Raw genomic sequence first — 14,536 nt, 5'->3', positions numbered from 1 at the left:
CTTGCCTTGCCATGCTTCAGGGCCAAGACAAACCCAGGGTTAGAATTTGGGAATTCTGCCAACATGAAAAAAACCAGATCAAAATAACAACAGAAAACACTGAAAACATTGAAATTGTCTTGAAATAGACTCCCATTTCTCTGTAAATCAGATGTACTCCAGTTTTGGCCAGAGACACTAGCTGGGACTTCTCCAAAAGTCCTGTTGCAGTGCTCCGAGAGATGCCATATGACTGCTCAGGTTTGGCACCATCAGGGAGCACTCTTGAAGTAAATGGCTTTGCAGCACCTGATCTGTTAATAGAACTACACAGAATTAACATTATAACCCCCTGTAGGGATGATTTGGTATAACTGATCATGTGCCCCCAACTTCTCAAAGGCATTGCTCCTGGGAATTTCTCCCGTCTACCCAAACATATTCAAGAGGACAGAACATGCATTAGGCCAACAACAGCCATAAATAAGGGAATTGGAAGAGGTTCTTAACAGCTTCCTGCTGGCAGCCTGACAAACAAATTCTCCAATATGCCGACAGTCACATGGCAATTACAGCCTTCCCTGAGGAAAAGACAGAGATGCAGAAGCATCTACAATGCAGAGCATTTATCTTCACATTAAGAAAATAAATTAAAAAAAAAAAGAATCAAATTGTCAATTACCAAAAGAAACCCTCCCTAAAAGAGTTCTTTCCACTATCCTCAGACCTTGTGCATCCCAGCATTTTTTCCTGCCAGTTTGAAGAGTGCTTTCTCTTGCTGCACTATAGAGATGAATCATTAGAGCAACAGGGTTGTAATAATCCTCCCTGAAACGTAGAGATGGTGTAAGGGTCCAATTTAGGTAATCTGTACATGACAGTCTTCTCTGACTTTTTTCAAAAAGTGTATTAATCACACTTATTCTTAGAGAAAGGTGGTGGTACTCCCAACAAACATCTGTAGAAGCCCTACAAATTTGGAAATTGCCATTTTAATTAATTTTAAAGCTCAAATCTTACCAAAAGTACTTGGATATACAGTACATAGCACTACAGTACATTAACTGAAGTTAATGTTGAAAACCATGTTGTGAAAAGTCTCTCAAAGATCACTTTAACTTCATAAATAATGTCTACATTTATTTTAATCTATTGATTATGATAATAATTTTTGCCTCCATTGATTCATTTCCTGTCTTGTGTCAAGGTATTCCTACCTCACTTTCTCCTCCCTTTAAAAATTAGCAAAATGGCATGTCATTGAGCTCAGCAAAATTTCTCTGAGTGCCGGTAACTAAACCCAGCACAACTCTGTTCCAAGTAACTTCTGCTCCTTGATAAAGGACATGAAGTTGAAGAGGAGCTGAAATGAAAGCCAGCTTGCAACAGAAGTGGACTTCAGACAGTCCCAGAAGAGGGAAAGTCCAAAGGACTGATCAGGGTATGCACGCCAGCAAAGGTAAATCAGATCTGTCGTTTTTGCCTCGGACCACATTCCGTAAGTTCATGACCCGTGAGCTGCCCTCATGTTTCTCATGCAGTAGCTCCATCTGCTGTCCAAACGCAAAGGTGGACTTTGCACCGGGACTACTTTTACAGAATAAAAAAGCAAAACGACTTGAATATTTTGAAACATATCTAGAAAAATTCCAAACGTTTCCCTAGTCAGTCCTCCCGCATGAATGGAAGCAGCCTTTACCTACCTTTATAAGCCAACTATCCACAACAAAAATACCAGAGTCTCAGAACCAGTCTTGTGACAAAAAAGAATGGTTCTTCACCATCTGCAGCCGCTCAGTGCCATGCTGTCCAAAGGTGCCACACTACCAGATCCCACCGGTGGTGCACCAAGACTCACTGCACCCCATAACAAACATGCCCAGGTGTCCAGAAACTACAAGATGTTTCCAGTGATTCTTAGTTACTTACAAGAGGTTTATTTGAATTGCACAAACAAGCTTATTCTGAAGATCAGCTCAGTTCTTAAAAACAAGACTTCTGTTTCTTTTCCATCATACAGGGCTTTAAGGAGTCAAATTTTCCAGATTTGCATTCCTTTACCAGGAGCACTATGAAGAGTTCTGTCCATAACAGAACAACTGTGGCAAGACCCAGAGCTTGTAAATTTTACCAGACCTGCTCTGAATCTTGTACAGCTTAGTGATTCTTGGTTTGTTTACAAATGTTCTGGCTTAACAACAGTCTCTTAGCTTGGGGGTTGTACCCCCAGTTTGGTACTTGCTGTAAGTGCTGAACCCTTCCAGCAACCTCCTTTTCTGGGCAGCATTGCAGGAGCTATTCAGTCATCAGGCAGCTCAAGAGCTCTGGCTTACTGCTGGCCACAGGCACAGCACTCAGCTTCCTGGGAATCACAGGACTGCCTGAGTCACCTCGGTTATTCATTACACTCGCTATCTCAGCCCTGGCTGCAATACCTCGGCAATTGTGGATCCAAGTCAGTTTATTTTACATCGCTGTGATTAACTTCCTTGTTCCTCAGATTTTAGGCCGTGCTTATTTCCATGTTTTTCTCCACTCTCATGGATACCTGTACTTTTAAATTATAATAAATAATTTATAGCACGAGAGTCTCGAAGTTTTACAGCACAGGCCCCGGAGCCGTCCAGGGGCCGGTGCCGGCAGCCCGGCGCCCCTCCCCAGCAGCAGGCCAACAGGCTCCCCTTGCAAGGTTAAAGAAAGAATACCTCATACTCTTGTCTCTTGGCGTTTCTGTTATGCCTATTCATTATTTAAAAAATAGTATCTCGGACTTGTTTCAGGCTAGAATGACAGCTTTTATGGAAAATCTCTTTTGGAAGGTGCTACTGAGCATTTATGGACGTCTGGAGGAAGAGTTCCTCAATACAAGGCCAATTGTGGATTATAATTATATCCCTCGAGCATAAGGATGACAGAGTGGGATGGCGACAAATATTTTATAGTGATCACTGCTGAAGTCGGTCTTCCCTCAGAAATGAGGACGCAGCCCGGTGGCGAGTGCTGCACTGGAAGCCGTGGGCTCCACCCGGGCTGGGGGCAGCGCTCAGGCAGCACGCAGGGCTGCCGCGAGACTCGTTTGCGCGAGACTCGTTACTTGTGTACGACTAACTCTATTCATGCTGCTTAAAAAAAATAAAATTGAAGAAAAAGAAAAAACAAAAGAGCCGAAGCATTCGAACGCGTGACGGCGCGCGCAGGCTCTATAGATGGTGTACGAAGATTCCAACAGGTGGCTCCGTGGCGCAATGGATAGCGCATTGGACTTCTAGAGGGTTGAAGGGATTCAAAGGTTCCGGGTTCGAGTCCCGGCGGAGTCGTGTCTTCTCTTTTTCTCTTATTATTTTTATAAATTTCCCCCGCCCCCTGCGCCTTTTGGGCGGAAATCTTTCCCCCGCGCTCCCCTGTCCCTTACCTCACCGCCGCAGGTATCCGATACGCCGGCCTGGCCCTTCTCTCGTCAGCGAGATTCTCCGGGCCCGCCTCCCGCCCTGCCTGGCGGTCTGGGGAACGATGGAAGCGGGCGGCGACAGCCGCCATCGACCAAACCTGCCGTGTCCTCTCGGCCCGGTGACACGAAGCTTCCTCGCCGCCAGCGAGGAGGCGGAGCAGCAGAAGGGCTCTGCTCTCCTTCCCCTCCCGGCCTCGCCGCCCTCAGGCAGCGGGAGAAGGGCTCTGCTCCCGCTCCCCCGGCCCTTCGCCCTCAGGCAGCGGGAGAAGGGCTCTGCTCCCGCTCCCCCGGCCCTTCGCCCTCAGGCAGCGGGAGAAGCGCTCTGCTCCCGCTCCCGTGGCCCGAGCTCCGCCGGAGCCCCGTGGGGCCGCTGCGCTTCCAGGACTGTCTGCGGAAAGTAATTTTACTTGAAAAACCAAGACTTCGTCTTTCCTGGAGGCACTTCAGTTACGATGGGTCACCGTGATTGAAATTAACATGTCTGGTTACTTTCAAATACCGCAACACGCCCACTAACTGCACAAACCGGAATTAACGCACTATTTTCTGACCTACCGACAGATAGAAGATGAAGAGCCATTTTAATTATAGCCATCAAATTAGGTGGCAAAAGAAAACAGGAGCTGCAATAAACAAAGCACCTTGAGTTTGCTCAGAATGGAATAAATTAATCTGATTCATTATTCCTGAATTATTAGATTTGTGTGGTTTTCTTGATAAATTATTTTTAATCCTGCAGGTGTGACTTTCCAACTGTAATTCTGCATATTTAAAAGCAATAACGGAAAATCTGAAAATGAACCACACCATCAGGCACATTAACCACAACAGTCAGTAAAGGCAAAATTACTAATTAGCACAAATATTTCTGCCATTAAAAGAAAATACTACTTTATAATTGATAGGCAAAGCTTCATGAACGTTTTTATGTGTTTCCAGAGTAATGTAATAACCACAGGCACTCACATGGTGCATTTGGGTTTTAATCTCTCCAGCACCTTCTCCTTTAGGTCAGTGTCAGAGCCCATCTGTCTGCTTTAACATAAGGCGGTGGTTAAGGACGGGGGCTCTGCTCGGAGCCTCATGTGCCGGGCTGAGGCGCGGCTCAGGCCAAGCTGGCCAGCACAGCCTGCCAGAGCCACCCTGCAGCCCTGGGAGCACAGCACAGCTCTCCCCGCCTGCACACAACACGGCCGCCCGCTGGGCACAGCGTGGGACAGACCAGAAGGGATCAGAAGAATCACAGGAAGGGGTATAGAACACAAGCCAAATCCCTTCCTAGCTGTGCTGCACATGATGTAACTGCTGTAGCTATTGAGCAGCCCGAGCAAAAGGCATGGAGTTGTTGCTTGCTGTGTAACACCACAGCTTGCATTTCTCTCAAAGTCTTTCAGACTTGCATGCTGCTTTTCCAAAGTTGCACTTGGAACACCCCAGGGATGCAACACAGAATGACAACTACTATGGTGCCTTGTTTTCTTCTCAGTGTTCAGTATTAATTTTTTTTTGGTGCTTCCATGTCTCAAACAGAGAACAAGACACCACAGTTTTTATCGGATTTTTAATAATTTAATGCGAATTGAGATATTGGCATAGATATAATTGCATTAAAATAGCCTATGCATATTAACTGAGACCTGGGGACAGGTGGTTCTACTTGTACTTGTTTAATATTTCCCAATGAATTCACTTTACTGTGACACCATTCATCTCCAGGCCGTCAAGACTTTCTAAGGACTCTAGATTCCTGTCTGTTTCTGGTAGTAAAACATGGACAACATTATGATTGGAATGATAAAAAACACCCCAAATGATCTGAGGAAAATTTCTTTCAAGCATCAGTGGGTGGTTAATACATACCACAATGCTTATTTCAGCATAAATAACTAATCCTTAAAAAACCCCTAATTCTCAGGAGAAAAACTTGATGGTTAAACATTAGTCAAGAACATACTTAAGCACTTCTTGCTTAAGATCTGCCACCTTTAAGATTCAGTGTTCTTGGTAAGGAAACAATCAACCACTGGTCCTCTGATAGTGACTTCTACATCCTAATCACCCAATCCACCTAAGACAATGTAGTGCCAGTTTAATTTCTTCTATTATCCATCTTTTCTGCTACCCCAGGGCAGTAACCAAGTTACACTAATTGTAACAGCAATAATGACCAGGTCATTAAAAACCAACACTGCAGCAGTTCTCACAATCACAAAAGATCATGAACTGTCACTGAAGGGGAACTGAGGCAATGCCATCTCTGGCTGTGCAATGGCAGCAGAGGCCTTCCAGACTCACTCTAGTTCACCTTGAGCTATTCCAGGTCAGCTAACAGACAATCTGCACAACACACCCTACATAATGGATGCCAATGTTAAGTAATTTCCGAAAATATCATTATACAATGATTAAATTGTAAAAATTAATAAAAGCAAAATATGATTGTTAAAATCTGGCATATAAGTATTACTTATGTAATAATATGTAGTTTGTCTCTTCTAAATAATATATATATATATATATATATAAAATAATGTATACACACATAAATATAAAAGTATATGTGTAGGCATTGAATTTCAGGATATTCTCTACACCATTATGGTCAGCGTTGAAATAAATCCTACACAACCAAACCATTTTTCAATACCTTCCATTACAGTTTTGGCCAGCAGCACCTCTGACAAGTCATGGAAAAATATATTCTAGCACACAATATGTGCCAAGATGAATTACACATATAACTTTAAACTCAATTTACTAATTAATTGATGTGAAATCTGAAGCCTGAGAAGACCACAGTTTGTGAAGCTGAATTTTTTACTCAGATTTAATAATATGCTTTCATATAATTATCTCTTTACATAAATATTAATGAAAATAAATAGCAATTTTAAAATTTAAATTAAATTGAGATACCTGATAATTTGCTAAAGCTTCCTAGCTTTATTCGCATGGCAAGAATTTCCCTAAACCTCAATTTGCACATGATCTGCAATCTTAAAAGAAACCAAACAAAACAGCACAACCAAAGCATTCTGTAAGAAAGTTTTATAACAAACAAGTTGTTCCAGCTTGGTATTTTTCTTCAATTCTTAATTGTGAAATTTCTTCTTCTTCCGATTCCTCTTCCCTGCTGCAAAAGCTGCTTTTTCACTCATGATCTCCTGATACTTCTTTTTATTATATCTGAACAAAATAGATAATTTACTTTTAAGCATGGCAAATCAAAGTTCAGGAAAAGATAACATGGACAGTACTCTATGCACATTATTTGCCAAAATGAGTTTTCTCATCTTTTCTGAATCAGTTTCTTTAATTTACATACTTATGTATAAGTAAAGGGGAATCAGCAGGTGGATCAATGATAAATGCAGATAAATTTGCTTTGGAAGTAAATTCTATTGAATTTTGTCATTAATTTTGGTTGGTGGGGGGGGTCTTCATTGCATATGCAGTCACATTTTGGACAGTTGGCTGAAACAGTTACCTGCTCACAAGGGGAAGACTCAACCATTTCCACAATACCATGAAAAAACTACACCCACTTTTATAGTGCCTTCTCACCACACTGAGGATAATAAACCTTACTCTACTGCAGACAGAAAACTGAGATGAGGTGAACACTAAACAAGGAGCAGGGTAATTGCTGAATGTGAGCTGCTAGCTCCTCTGTTACAACAGCCTCTTGTGTACCTGCACCAATTATTACCACAGACACTGCAGACTGAGAAGTGCTGAGGCTTTAAATGCCAAACACCAAAATCTGACAAGCATCTGCTAATGACAAAGTATAATGATTAAAGCCCTTAATTAGGCACAACATAAATTAACTGATCAAATTTCAAATACATCAATTTTTAAAACTACTTTCTAATAAATATCTAATAAATCAGGTCAAACCAGAAAATTACTTAAGAAATAGATATAGTTACTTGCCTTCCCAACATTATAGTTAAATTTACAAGTCTGACAAAATTAACTCTGTAATGCCAAATCATACACCACTCCAAACAAAACATGTCATTATGTGAAAACAGAAGTGAATATTAACATCATGTAATAACCAATACCAAAATGGACCAACTAAATTATCGACTCCAAAATCTGTAAGCTATGCATTAATTAATTAATTCAATCATAATGTTCAAGTAAGTCTTCTAGCACAATTTTGATTCCCATGACAGGTGGCAGACCAATGTATTTATAAAATGAAATAATATCAGCATTCACAGAATTATAGGCTGCTCTTTTCTGTCAATTATGCCATGAAAAAATAATCAGTCTTTAAGAGTGGCTGCCAATAGTGATGGCTGAAGTTGGATAAAACCCTTTAATGAAGCTGAAATATACATTATCTCAGTCTAATTATCCCCTTAGATAAAGGTTTCTTAGACCTTATAAATGCCAGTACTATGGAAAAGCTAAAAGACTAAAAATTTTTCTTTGAAGTATAAAAAACCACCCTGCAAGCTGAATAAAACAAAAAAAGGCTACAGAGTTAAAAATACCCCCTCTTTAACATGGGATATTAGAATTACAGAACTACTTTTAAATACCTTCTGAATTCTGAATCTGCAAGCAGCTCCTCCACAATTGTTCTCTTCCTCTGCTTCTTAGGGATTCGACTGTGGTAAAAGTCTATGGGAGAATCAACTACAGTTCCAACCTAGGAAATAAAAATGAAAACATTCTTACTGTACATGAACAGCAAGATGTTGATCATTTTGACTTTTTTTTTAATCCCCAGCAACAAGTGTGAAGACACCTACTGAGCAGGTGAGAATGACAGCTGCTTAATAAAAATGCAAAAACCAAAAATAAGTAAGTCATGCAGACTGAGAGAGGAGACCTTTTGGTCTCCTTGCATAGTGCAGAGAGGAAGGCCTGAGCTTTAAGACTGTACAGTTTTCAATGCTGGACTGCTGTATCAACACTTTAATTCATTAAAGTTCTTAACTTCTAAACATTTTAAACATAAGGGAAAAGAAACCTTTATCACCACCTGGTGGTCTCTCATCCTGGTGTTTTGCTAGAGGACTACACAGCAGCTACATCAGGGCTATATCAGGGCTACACAGCCCTAATACAAGGGCTTCATCCTGAAACACATCACATTTTTTCCAGCCAGCATGTCTGTCAGCTCTCATGGTTTGGGTCAGCAGTAAAGATACACACAGTACATGTTTCATGTAGTGAAAATTAACCTCTGTGAGTCTAATTATGTGGAACACTTCAGTCTAAGTTTCTCTAATTTTAAAACATAAAGCACCCTCGACACTTCAGAGTGAAGTAGTAATACTTTGAGAAATGAAAACATTTCCTCAAGCTTGCTAACTATTCAAAGTTTCTGGAGGCCTATTTCTACAGCTTCCACAGTCATTTCTTTATTGATACAAACAATTTCAAAGCTGAGAGGTACAAGCAGCAAAAATTTCAGCTTATCACAAAGGTAGCTGTCTCTCTCTTACCTAGTAAGAAAATAAAAGCCAATTATTTTCTGCACACTTGTTTACAAAGGCCAGTACTCCAAAGAAGCAGTGAAAATCTAGTCCTCTGAGGGTTCAAAATATGGATTCAGTAAGATATTTGTTCACTTTTATGAGATCAGCGAAAGCTAAAAACATCAACAGCCTATATACATATGTAACACAAAGTTAAATAGTTGCAAACTCCAGCCAAGTAATCAAAACACTTTAATAATTAAGATATGAAATTAAATTAACATAGAAGCTACCTACAAAATAGGCATTATTAGGTGTCCTTAAACAGCTGTTCAAAACTTCAGCAGTACAATGCCACCTTCAGCTGCTTCCTTACCTGGAAGTACTTGGGGAGACCATCTCTGTCATTCTTCTTATAGAAATGCTTCGGGTCCAACGAAGCTCTCATCTTCAAAACTTTAAGATCATTTTTCAGTTCACTTGTCATTTCTGGGGCTTTCATACCAAACCAGCCATCGCCTGTTGTTTTCTCTCGCTCTGCCTAGGATGCAATACCAAGAACAATGAATTTGCATTCAGGACAGGACAGAAAAGGGAACTCCTCCCTACAAAAGACAGATAAAGCATTCAGAATGTAACCCCTAAAACAGGTATTTTATGACTATTATAAAGAAGGTTATCAGCACTGCATCAGTGACAGATTTGTACTGAGCATATAACCATTCACTTCACTATGTTTGTGACTGAAAGGATGACTTTTCACAGGACAGCTCAAAGAAGACACTAAACTGCAGTTCATCACTCCATTTCCAATGAGGCCCTGATATGCACAGAGTCCCAGCCTGCAGCTTTCTACCACAGCTTGTTTCATTATCTGAGGCATTACCAGCTCTTCACTTACCCTGCGCTGTTTCTTTAGCTGGTGAAGTGATTCCCTGTAGGGTGGGACACTTTCCTTTCTTTCAAAGTCTGGAGTTATTATACTCTTCTGCAAGAGCTGTAAGAATTTTTTTGAACATTAGAGAGCCACCTCACTGATACAAATTTTACAGCTTAACTGTATTTACAGAACCTACTGAAGGTATCACGCAGAATCTAAGCAAGCATTCTAATGCAATACATGAGCAGTAAGGATCTTCAAAACAGAACACTGGAGAACAACAGAAAGCAGCTGACCTGCCCTGGAGGAAGTGAGACAGCAAATCCTCTGGAATAAAGAGGGCTATCATGGATGAGCCAAAGAAAAGCCTCAAAAAAATAACACATACCCTTTACTTCAAAGGGTGCTTTTGAAAAAAACCTGCTAAGTCCACACTAGGGTATAGACTTTTATTTACTGAAATTCATTCTGGCTATGGACTAAATATTTTGCCAGCAGACCTTAAGCTTGTTTATCATCAGGCAAAACTCCAGATTTATTTTATTTTACAAGATAATGTTAGAATTTGCACTGCTTTTCAGTTTCTGAAAAGTTAGGTATATTTAAACTTTCACCATTAAAACAAAATGTAAAACCACACTCTGGTCAAAAAGAATGTAAGTTCTCAATGAACCATGAAAAGGATACTTCTTTAAAATCAAATAAACCAACCTCTTTAGATTAACATCTTTGTGTTACTATAGTCACAGATAACTGAATAATTGTAAACATGTTACCTGGTCCTTCTTCTTCTTCTCCTTCAGTGGTTCAACTATACTTGATCTAGGCTTCTGATTTTTTGCATCAAAACTGATATATAAACCTCCAAGCTTCTTGATATTCAAACCAGGGTCTATGCTACTGGAAAGATGTAAACTAAAGGAGAAATAGTTAATTATTAGAACACTGTAACATGCATGCAGCTAAACCTTCTACTGTCCTCTGAGGAAGATGAACAGAAAAAATATTTTTCTTATTCTTCCCGATTAGGTTCAGTTCTGCAATGATTTTAAGTCTTGTTATCTAGATTATGTAATTTTGAAATAACAGGTGCGGGAAATTCATGCCATTAAATGAAATAAGACTTATTAAAAAACACCTATGGAATCACTTCCACAAATTTTTCACATTAAGTCTAATGCTGGACTCTCACCTTTGATGTTATTATATTCTGTATAACTGAATTCTTAAATTTGCTTAACCTTGCCAGAACTCATCAGCAATCTTCTATACACTGACAAGCTTGCTAGCTAAAGAGAAAAACCCCAAACATATTGGTAGTAAAAATACTGTAACTCTTAATAAGAAGTATGTAGAAAATAGAATTAATTGTAGGAATATTTAATTCCTTGTCTGCATAACCATACTAGGAACAAAGTCATTAAACTTGGATAAGAAATGGTTTGATGGCTGCATCCACAGGGTCATGGTCAATGGCTCAGAGCCCCAATGGTTCTGTGAAATGTCAAGGTTAGTATATTCACATTTGTTTCACTGCTTCATTCAGGCAGACTGTGGAATGTATCCACAAACAATGTAACATGGCTGGTTTTGATGACAAGAATATTTAAAAGCTCTAAACTACAATGCAGAAAAGATGGTAATATCTAAAGAGGTACATCAGGTATTTCCTATAGCTTGAATGCTTATTAATACAAGCCCTTTAACAACTTTCTATCAAACTGTGGCTGATCTTGTATAATGCCTTCACACTGAATGCTTGGCTAAGCTTTCTCAGCTAAGACTTCTGGTCTACCTGAAAGTTTTTACTAGATTAAGACTTATTTATCCAACCTAAACAAGTGTTATGCTTTAAACATAAGAAGGGATTTTAGCAGCACCTGGACTACAAGAATTCCACCTAAATTATTCTGATTCCATCCTAGGTTTCACCTGAAGAGTCATCATCCACAGCACAGCAACAACTGACACATAAAATTATATGCAATTGTTTAAAAAGCATTATCTAATCAGGCAACATGTAAGGAATTTACTGGACCTTTCGTTATCTACATTCCAACTGGAAAATAAAAAAACCAAAACTGTGACCTGAATAACCAATTCAGTCAGCCTGACCAGTTTCACATTGTTTTTTAAGCTGAACACATACAAGACCTCCAGATGCCAAAAAAATTTCAGAGTTCTGTTCCTACTATATTCAAAACTGAAAAAAATCCCGAAACCTAAATTTATGAACCACATTCATATTTTATAATATGTGCAACACCATTTTCTGCAGAAACATGACATACATGATAAGACTAGTCCCTTATTTATTCCGCACTTAATGTACATATTCTTAAATGAAATGCAGATTCTTTAGGTATTCCTAGCAAGATACTTACACATCAACCTTATTTTTCAACAGATCATCATCTTCATCTTTTTCATCTTCATCTATTAATTCCTCTTCATCCTCTTCCAAGTCTGATTCTTTATCTTTTTCACCTTCTTCATGCTTACTTTTAGCATCACTATCTTGGTCTACATCATCCAGATAATAGTTTTGGCTGGAACTCGTGCCAGGCTCAGTATCAATTACAAAAAGACCTTCAACATGCAGTGAACCGCTTTTTAAAGATTTTTTGGGGGAAGGAGTTTTCTCATCTGACTTTTTGTAACACAGATTCTCATCAGCTGTATCCATGTCTGCCACATCACTATTTTCAGAGTCATCATTTTCACTGTTGCTCAGAAACAATGCAAGAGAGTTATTATCACTGCTTGGTTTTTCACTGCTGTGGGACACCTCAAAGTCTTCTGTTTGGTTGTCACCGCTGTCTCCATCAATTTTGAGCATCCTGCCCTTACCAATGCTTTCAGTTGTCTGTGCAACAGCCATATCCATTGATGGGCTGCTCACTGCACTAGCTTGCTTACTCTTCCTTAATTTATCGTCACATGAGAAAGGCTGTTGTGCATCTGCCTCAGCATCTTCTCTTTCACATTCTGTGATTTTTTTACTTTCATCTGGTGTTACTTCTTGGGATTCTAGAAATTGTTTGGGACTCATGCAGTCAGTCAAAGAAACAGACACATGCTCTAATTTTCCCTTTCCTGCAATTATTTTACTGTGATCTTCTTGTATTTGGCCACATATTGCTTCTGAATGGTCTATCTCAACAGACTGTGTATTTTTTTTGTTTTTTTTCACAGGTGATTTAGTGTCACTTTGTTTTGTTTCTGTAAGACTGCATGCCACATCATTTAAAAGCTCTTCTTTTGTGTCTTCACTCCAGGCTGCACTAGCACATTTGCCTTTAGGTGAACTGGGTTCTTTATTACCATCAATGAGGGTGGAAACATTTTCCATGTCATTGACAAGTTCTGCAGTAGGCCTAGAATCAGGAATTATGATGGGATCAGAATCAGGAATTATGATGGGATCAGATTTAATAGTGTCCTCAATTAAATTCTCATCTTCTGAAACAAATATTTTTTTTTTCTCAGTCTGCTTAGTATTTTCTCCTTGTGACTTCATTTGCATGCTCCTAGTAATTCGCTTTGGAGTGACATATGGTTCCACAAGAGAACTTAGGCAACGTGATTCTGCATCAGAAGTATCTTCACTCTGGGCTTCACGAAGTCTGTGTGCCTGCAATTTCTTTTTACTTTGTCTGCTCCTCGTACTTGTGGGAACGTTAAGCATCTGGACACCAGAAACAGCAGAGGAACAAGACTCAGCTTCAGAGACATCATCTTCATCCAGAATCCTACTTAACTTATTTACAAAAGCTGTATTGTCACGTCTTTTTTTGTCAGCAGAATCTGGTTGATAAGGAATTACAATCTGTCGCCTCCGTGTTACTCTTACAAACAAAGGTGTCTGGAGACCAGACACAGAAGAGCAGTTTGATTCTGCTTCTGACACATCACCGTCAACTTGGGGCTCAGCAACTGATTGTGCTGACGGAACAGCTGTGTTTTCATTCCTAGTGATCTGCATCTCTGAGCTATCACTGACATCTGATTTCATTTCTGCATGTTCCAATTCTTCAAACTGACATTCCTGAATCACCTCTGGCTTACAAACTGATTTAGTTCTTCTAGTCATCCTTCTAGTCACAGGAGTACTAATTTCAGCAGATTCCACCTAGAAAAGGAGTAAAAAAAAATATGGTATTGACAGATAAAATAACTACATAAAAAGAATGCTACAAAAAACACTAACAATCTTTTCAAACAAATTACTTAAACTCACAACACACGTCTCTGTGGAAGAAGCCTTAACAAACCATACCTTGCTTATCTCTCTACTGTATTTTGGTCAGGGCAGGAGAAGAAACACACACATCCTTTAAGAAATATAAACAAGTATCTCCTAATTCAAACAAGTTCTGTCAAGTTGCCATGGGAAGCAAATCCAGAAAAAACGTTCATAAATATTCAAAGTCTTCCTCAACTATAAACAACTAAATACTATCAACTATCAAAATGTGCCCCAAAATGGGGTCCAAAACCAGTTTTACGTCTGTACGTTTTACGAACAGACTGACCTCTCAGCAATCGCAAAACCAGGTATTATCTGCTAAGTATTATTTTAAGTGACAGAGAAATGCTAAAACATCTGTCATGCTAAGTAAAAGAAGCCTACCTTTAGCTGCCAACGCTAAATGGCCCAATGACCTCCGGCGGCGGCTCCCGCCCCGCAGCGCCGGCTGCGGCACAGGCACGGCCGCACGGACCGCGCCGCTCCGGGCTCCGGGCCGCGCACCGCGGCCGCGCTCCGTGCGGAGCCTGCCCCGCCCG

General features: G+C 39.9%; 1 protein-coding gene and 1 non-coding gene across 3 annotated transcripts in view; one reads left to right on the top strand and one right to left on the bottom strand.

Moving 5' to 3' along the window:
* Positions 1-3,210: 3,210 nt before the first annotated feature.
* Positions 3,211-3,296, top strand: TRNAR-UCU. Its single transcript is given in 2 exon segments — positions 3,211-3,247; positions 3,261-3,296. It is a non-coding gene; the product is annotated as a tRNA-Arg (tRNA).
* A 2,952-nt stretch (positions 3,297-6,248) lies between these two features.
* Positions 6,249-14,536, bottom strand: part of DNTTIP2 (deoxynucleotidyltransferase terminal interacting protein 2) — an 8,473-nt gene continuing 185 nt past the window's right edge. Inside the window, exons 1-7 of one of the 2 annotated variants that reach the window (XM_041482985.1) lie at positions 14,382-14,522; positions 12,133-13,880; positions 10,525-10,663; positions 9,770-9,865; positions 9,245-9,409; positions 7,984-8,093; positions 6,249-6,613 (exon numbers count right to left, since the gene is read on the bottom strand). In XM_041482985.1, the coding sequence (XP_041338919.1) occupies positions 6,520-6,613; positions 7,984-8,093; positions 9,245-9,409; positions 9,770-9,865; positions 10,525-10,663; positions 12,133-13,841 (2,313 nt within the window). In that variant the 5' untranslated portion in view covers positions 13,842-13,880; positions 14,382-14,522 and the 3' untranslated portion in view covers positions 6,249-6,519. Of the gene's footprint in view, positions 6,614-7,983; positions 8,094-9,244; positions 9,410-9,769; positions 9,866-10,524; positions 10,664-12,132; positions 13,881-14,381; positions 14,523-14,536 lie in introns of those variants that run through there. The other variant, XM_041482986.1, reaches the window with a different exon arrangement.

The sequence above is a fragment of the Pyrgilauda ruficollis genome, unplaced genomic scaffold (genome assembly GCF_017590135.1).
Source record: "Pyrgilauda ruficollis isolate IOZ18807 unplaced genomic scaffold, ASM1759013v1 scaffold6, whole genome shotgun sequence".
NCBI classification, from domain to species: domain Eukaryota; kingdom Metazoa; phylum Chordata; class Aves; order Passeriformes; family Passeridae; genus Pyrgilauda; species Pyrgilauda ruficollis.
The sequence above is the reverse complement of the archived record's forward strand: the minus strand, read 5'-3'. Positions and strand labels throughout refer to the sequence as shown.